Raw genomic sequence first — 7,144 nt, 5'->3', positions numbered from 1 at the left:
CCCGCCTCGGCCTCCCAAAGTGCTGGGATTACAGGCGTGAGCCACCATGCCCGGCCTCTTTTTTCTTTTTTTTTTTGAGACAGAGTTTCACTCTTACTCCCCAGGCCGGAGTGCAATGGTGCGATCTCAGCTCACTGCAACCTCCGCCTCCCGGGTTCAAGCGATTCTCCTGCCTCAGCCTCTCCAGTAACTGGGATTACAGGCCTGTGCCACCACGCCTGGCTAATGTTTTGCATTTTTAGTAGAGATGGAGTTTCACCATGTTGGTCAGGCTGCTCTTGAACTCCCAACCACAGGTGATCCGCCTGCCTCAGTCTCCCAAAGTGCTGGGATTACAGGCATGAGCCACTGCACCTGGCCGAGTTCTGAGTTTCTGGCTCAGATGGCTGAGCGGTGCTGTTATTGATTGAGGGAGGTAACACAGGAGGAAGACCCGAGGACGGAGGAAGATGCGTTCAGTCTGGGACATGACAAGAGGTGCATGGAGGACAAGGCAGAGCTGCTGACATGTCAGCTGGACGCACTGTCGCAGAGCCCAGGCACGAGACCTGAGTGTCATTGGAATACTTAACAGCGTTGCCGGACCTGAGGCCTAGGGGCCGTTTCAGAGGACCCGGAATGCAAACATTTATGTATGCACATGTGGTCTTCTAAGGAGAGGGGCTGTAGTCTTCATTAGGTTCTCTAGGAGATCCATGTCCTCAGAAAGGCCAAAACCCCGAGACAGCTGGAAGCCAATGACCAGGCTGCAGGGATGTTTTTGAAAGAGAAGCGTTTGCTCGCCATGTACCCTAGGGGGCGATGTAGGGCAAGCTGCGTGTGCTGAATTGCCACTGCCCAGTAGCTGGCTGGGAGGTTGGTTCTTGGCTATAATTAATTCCTGGCTGGAAACAGCTGCACCTGCTTGTTAGGATGGATTCCAGGGCCCTTGAAAGTCTTCAGTCGGTCCTGCAAATGTCTATGAAAGGGCTCACCAGGACTCGGGAACTGCCATCTTCCCCACATATGGCAGCTCCGGCCAGCGGGGTCATCAGAATCACCATGCAGACACAGCACCTACTCACCAGGGAGGGCTTTTTGTTTGTTTTGTTTTGTTTTTCCTTAATACAGAGTGTGCCGTTTCCCAGGCTGGAGTGTAGTGGTGTGATCTTGGCTCACTGCACCCTCTGCCTCGCAAGTTTGAACAATTCTCCTGCTTCAGCCTCCCCAGTAGCTGGCATTGGAGGCACATACCACCGTGCCTGGCTAATTTTTGTTTTTTTGACAGAGATGGGGTTTCACCATGTTGATCAGGCTGGTCTCGAACTCCTGATCTCGTGATCCACCTCCCTCAGCTTCCTAAAGTGCTGGGATTACAGGCGTGAGCCGCTGTGTCCAGGCTGGGAGGGCATTTTAGGGCCACCATATGTCCGAACCCAAACTCCTGTGCTTGGCAACACCATCATTCTGGAATTCAGTGTGGTCCAATAGAACGTCTGCAGCGATGAAACAGGTGGTATCCGTGCTGCCCGACACCACCAGCCACCAGCGGGCGCTGAGTATCTGAAGTGTGGCTCCCATGTTCCGAGGAGCTCAGTGTTTCCTTGTGTTTAATTTTAACTCATGTAAGTGTCAACAGCCAAGTATGGCTGGTGTGTTGGACGGCGCGGCACCACAGGCTCGGGCTGGGGGCTCCTTCCTCACTCTGCCTCACTCTGTCAGCACGTGCTGTGGGCTCTCGCTTCAAAACGTAAACCCCGTCATTGCTGGGACCTGGATCCCAGCCCCCATCGCCTCTCACCTGAGTGGTTTCAATGGGAGCAAGTGCGGCCCCTCCTTCCACCTTTGCTTCTAGTCTCTCCTCAACTCATCAGCAAGAAGGGTCCTGCTGAGCTGCACCATCACGTCACTCCTCTGACTTCACAGCTCACGGCAAAAGCCTTTCTCCCTCCCTTTTCCTCCCCTCCCTCATTACTCCCCCGCCTCACTCCACTGCAGCCCCTGGGTCCTTGCGCTGCCTCCACCTGCCAGGCAGGCGCCCACCCCAGGGCACCTGCAGCTGCTCTTACCCCAGACACCCACCCACATAGCTCGTTCCCCAACCTCCTCCTGTGTGTGTCCCCCTCCCTGACCACCCCATTGACAACGTCAGCCTCTCCCCCCACCCAGAACTCCCTCCGCCTTCCCTGCTTCTTCAAAGTTCATCTCCCCAACACAGAATTTACTTTCTTACCATCTTCTCCCCCTAAGCACCAGGAGGGCAGGGACCTTTGTGTTGTTCACAGAAGCATCCCCAGCACCAACAGTGCCTGGCATAGTGCAGACGGTCCAGAAATGTCTGCCCGACTGATGAATGACTTTGGTGGAAGAGGTGAGCCAGGAAACAGGTCACCTCTAACTGAGGTAGAGGTCATCCTAGCCGTGAAGAACACTGGGTTGCATTGTCCCGGATGCCAAGGGACCCAGGTTCAAGGCCACCGGATGGCCCATGCAGGGCCCTCAGCGACTGAGTCTCCTTCCTGATCTAAAAAGTGGGAAGACGGATCTCCATCTTCCCTCCCTCGTGGGGTAACTGAGGACATAATGAGATAAGCGCAGAAGCCGTTTGTGGGCCACGGGAAGCGGGGAAGGGAGTACACGGTGCGTCCTGATGAGGGGTTCGCCCAGGCAAGCATTTGGGGGACGTTAACTGCAGGAAACCGAGGGCTGCTTCCAACTCACTGAGAGACGGTGGTGGCCAACTGTAATTCTGCGATACAAAACAGCTTATTCTTGCAGTCCTTCTCATAGGGCAGCTGTAACCAGACAGAGAGAGTCCCGATCAGCCAGGCCCCACCTTCCCCAGCAGCCCTGCCTCTGGGTCTTCTCCTTAGGGTGCTTTGGGCTGAGCCTCCTGTTCACCCTGAGACGGGCAGTGACAGGGAGGTGAGGGATGCAGGCTGGGATTGCACGTACACGGCCCAAAGAACAGGGACGGTGACATTCCTGGATCTGTCCTATAACATGGGCACACTGGCCGGGCGCGGTGGCTCACGCCTGTAATCCAAGCACTTTGGAGGCCAAGGTGGGCGGATCACCTGAGGTCGGGAGTTCAAGACCAGCCTGACCAACACAGTGAAACCCCGTCTTTAAAACAACAAAACAAAAAAAAAAAAAAAATAAATATATTTTCTTATAAAAAAAAAAAAAAAAAAAAAAAAAAAAAAAAAAAAAAAAAAAAAAAAAAAAAAAACAAAAAACCCATGGGTACACTTGGCCTCTGGCCAAGGTAAAAACTGGGGTGACCTGCATGGAATGTGAGGTGTACCCATTATATTCACATCATGAGAATTAAGCAGCACACACAGCTCACGACTTCCAGCATTTAAGGAGCAGACAGCTATGTGAAGAGAAGCTTCCTTAGTCTTCACGGGTGTAGGCAGGAATGGGGACTACCTAACAGAATATTGTCAAGGTCCAGGCCTCAGAGTTTCTCTTCCTTGTGGCTAGTCATCTCTGGGGTTTGTGTATGTGTGTTTGTTTGTTTGTTTGAGACGGAGTCTTGTTCTGTTGCCAGGCTGGAGTGCAGTGGCACGATCTCGGCTCACCACAACCTCCACCTCCTGGGTTCAAGCGATTCTCCTGACTCAGTCTCCTGAGTAGCTGAAATTACAGGCACCCTCCACCATGCCCAGCTAATTTTTTTGCTCTTTTTAGTAGAGATGGGGTTTCACCATGTTGGCCAAGTTGGTCTGAAACTCCTGACCTCAGGTGATCCACCCACCTCAGCCTCCCAAAGTGCTGGGGTTACAGGCGTGAGCCACTGCGCCCAACTTGGCTAGCTGTCTCTGTAAGCTATTTGCCTCACAATCCTGCCTCCACATAACCAACTCATTCCGAAAGCCACATTTAAAAAGGCCCCATGGAGGCTGAAAAGCCCCTTTTCATGTTTTAAAAAATTCTGGTTTTCTAAAGTAGCTGGGTCTGTTTTTTGACTATGAAGAAAGGCAGCTCCTCAGCTGGAGGGCCTCTGCGTTTCTCTCCCGGCGGCCGTCACCAGACCTTTCTGCAGGTATGTTACCATGGCCTAGGGTGGCAATAAGAGCCCGGGAGCTTGAAAGGAGACTTTCTACTTCCTGGGGAAGGGAGGTGGGGTTTGCAGAAGTCAAAGCCTGGAGCTCTATCTAAGTGGGTCAACAGTTTCCTGCAGGGTTTTTTGTTGTATTTTTAATATAGCCAAGTGGCCTGATCTTTTCCACCCAGCCCCAGTGAAAGAGAATGGAGTTAAGCCAGCTAGACGCCCAACTGGGACACATTCTCTGGTAACAGCGATGTGCCTAACACCACGTAAGTTCTCCTCACCCATTTCACAGATGGAATCAATTTTTAAAAATCTCTTTGCCATAGCATAATAGTCATCACTGGTTAAGGAAAGACACATAAATAGATGTTAAGCAGAATATCATCTCAAGGCATCTCACCACAAAATGAGTTGTGCTTATTAATTACACAGGCAAATCACACTAGGAATGGGACAAATCCACATGAGGTGCCTCCTGAGATGGCGTACTGAGAAGGACACAACTTTACTTCCGTGATATTCCTACCAAAAATGCATAACCTGGCCAGGCATGGTGGCTTATGCCTGTCATCCCAGCCAAGGCAGGTGGATCGCCTGAGGTCAGGAGTTCAAGACCAGCCTGGCCAACATGGTGAAACCCTGTCTCTACTAAAAATACAAAAAATTAGCCGGGCATGGTGACACACACCTGTCATCCCAGCTACTCTGGAGGCCGAGGCAAGAGAATCGCTTGAACCCAGGAGCTGGAGGTTGTAATGAGCTGACATCGCACCATTGCACTCCAGCCTGGGCAGCAAAAGTGAAACTGTCTCAAAAACAAAACAAAACAAAACAAAATAGGTAACCTGACTCTATGAAGAAACATCAGACAAATTGAGGAACATTCTATAAAAGGACTGGCCTACACTCTTCAAAAACATGAATGTCAGGCCGGGCGCAGTGGCTCAAGCCTGTAATCCCAGCACTTTGGGAGGCCGAGGCGGGTGGATCACGAGGTCAAGAGATCGAGACCATCCTGGCCAACATGGTGAAACCCCGTCTCTACTAAAACTACAAAAAATCAGCTGGGCATGGTGGCGCGTGCCTGTAATCCCAGCTACTCAGGAGGCTGAGGCAGGAGAATTGCCTGAACCCAGGAGGCGGAGATTGCGGTGAGCTGACATCTCACCATTGCACTCCAGCCTGGGCAGCAAAAGTGAAACTGTCTCAAAAACAAAACAAAACAAAATAGGTAACCTGACTCTATGAAGAAACATCAGACAAATTGAGGAACATTCTATAAAAGGACTGGCCTACACTCTTCAAAAACATGAATGTCATCAAAAGACAAGGAAAGATGAGAAACTCTTCCAGATTAAAGACAAATGACAACAGAACAGGATGAATGATCCTGGAAAGGAACATCCTTTTCTTTTGCTATAAAGGGCATTAATAGGACAATAGGCAAAATTTGAATAAAGTTTGTAGATTAGATAATAGTATTTTATCAATGTGAATTTCCTGATTTTGATTATGGTACTACGTTAAGACAATGCCTTTGGTTTGTTTTTTGTTTTTTGTTTTCACTCTTGTTACCCAGGCTGGATTGCAATGGCGCGATCTCGGCTCACCGCAACCTCGGCCTCCTGGGTTCAGGCAATTCTCCTGCCTCAGCCTCCTGAGTAGCTGGGATTACAGACACGCGCCACCATGCCCAGCTAATGTTTTGTATTTTTAGTAGAGACGGGGTTTCACCATGTTGACCAGGATGGTCTCGATCTCTTGACCTCGTGATCCACCCGCCTCGGCCTCCCACAGTGCTGGGATTACAGGGTTGAGCCACCACGCCTGGCAATGCCTTTGTTTTTAAGGAAATATATATTGAAGTTTGTCTGTTTGTTTTTGAGAGATGGAGTCTTGCTCTGTTGCCCAGGCTGGAGTGCAGTGGTGCAATCTTGGTTCACTGTAACCTCCGCCTCCCAGGTTCAAGCAATTCTCCTGCCTCAGCCTCCCGAGTAGCTGGGACTACAGGCTCTCGCCACCACGCCTGGCTAATCTTTGTATTTTTAGCAGAGTTGGGGTTTCGCCATGTTTGCCAGGCTGGTCTTGAACTCCTGGCCTCAGGTGATCCGCCCACCTCAGCCTCCCAAAGTGCTGGGATTACAGGCATCAGCCAGGGCTCCAGGCCAACAAAAGTTTTTTATGACACTGCCCGCCTGTCTGAGCTGCACTGATAGGCACCAGGAGGAGAGGCAGGGGCACAGGTTTGGTGGGGCCATTCAGCCTGAAGGCCCTGGCAGGGCATGAACAGGCAGGGCGCCAAAGGGCATCCTCTCTGCAGCACGAGACAGGATAGCTCCCGTCTCGCGCTCACAAGGGACCCCCACCACCGCGTCATCAGAGCTCCCTGCCAAGTGAGGTCCCAGGATGTAATGTATACCTGTGGGTCATGAAATACACAGCAAGCGCTTTTGTGAACCTAAAGCCACAGCCCCAGAGACAGACGGAGACCTGTGCTACCCATGAGTGACGCCCCACACACATTAACACCACCGCAGGGGCTCAGTTTCACATTTGTGCAGTGAGGCGCCCAAATGCTGTCTGAAGACATTCCCTCCCAGTTCTAACGTTCTCGGAAGTCAGGGGAGCAGGTGCTTTCTGTGGGATCGGCTCTCAAGAGGGCTGGTACTGGCTGAGGGTAGAGTCACCTGGAAGATGGCATAGGCTTCAGCGTAGCGGTCGAGGATGGGCTGGGGACGGTCCCTCTGTCCCTCAGGGGTCTCAAGTTGGTAGCTGACCTTGATGCTGGCATTGGAGAAGGAGTCCTCCTCATGGAGCTGTGGGGTCACCATGGAAGGCAGGGTTAGAAGTAGATGACAAGAAGAATCCATTTTTTTTTTTTGAGACAGAGACTTGCTCTGTCGCCCAGGCTGGAGTGCAGTGGTGCAATCTCAGCTCACTGCAACCTCCGCCTCCTGAGTTCAATCGATTCTCCTGCCTCAGCCTCCCGAGTAGCTGGGATTACAGACGCCCACCACCACACGCCTGGCTAATGTTTGTATTTTTAGTAGAGACGGGGTTTCACCATGTTGCCCAGGCTGGTCTCGAACTCCTGATCTCAGGTGA

General features: G+C 51.6%; 1 protein-coding gene across 1 annotated transcript in view; it reads right to left on the bottom strand.

The window, feature by feature from the left end:
* ITGAE (integrin subunit alpha E) overlaps positions 1 to 7,144 on the bottom strand; it is an 83,570-nt gene that overhangs the window by 24,340 nt on the left and 52,086 nt on the right. The window contains exons 24-25 of the mRNA XM_017512160.2: positions 6,727 to 6,855; positions 2,701 to 2,774 (exon numbers count right to left, since the gene is read on the bottom strand). Coding sequence (XP_017367649.1) covers positions 2,701 to 2,774; positions 6,727 to 6,855 — 203 coding nt within the window. The remainder of the gene's footprint in view (positions 1 to 2,700; positions 2,775 to 6,726; positions 6,856 to 7,144) is intronic.

This window comes from Cebus imitator, unplaced genomic scaffold, assembly GCF_001604975.1.
Source record: "Cebus imitator isolate Cc_AM_T3 unplaced genomic scaffold, Cebus_imitator-1.0 Scaffold464, whole genome shotgun sequence".
Taxonomy (NCBI): domain Eukaryota; kingdom Metazoa; phylum Chordata; class Mammalia; order Primates; family Cebidae; genus Cebus; species Cebus imitator.
This window is presented reverse-complemented; position numbering and strand designations above follow the sequence as displayed.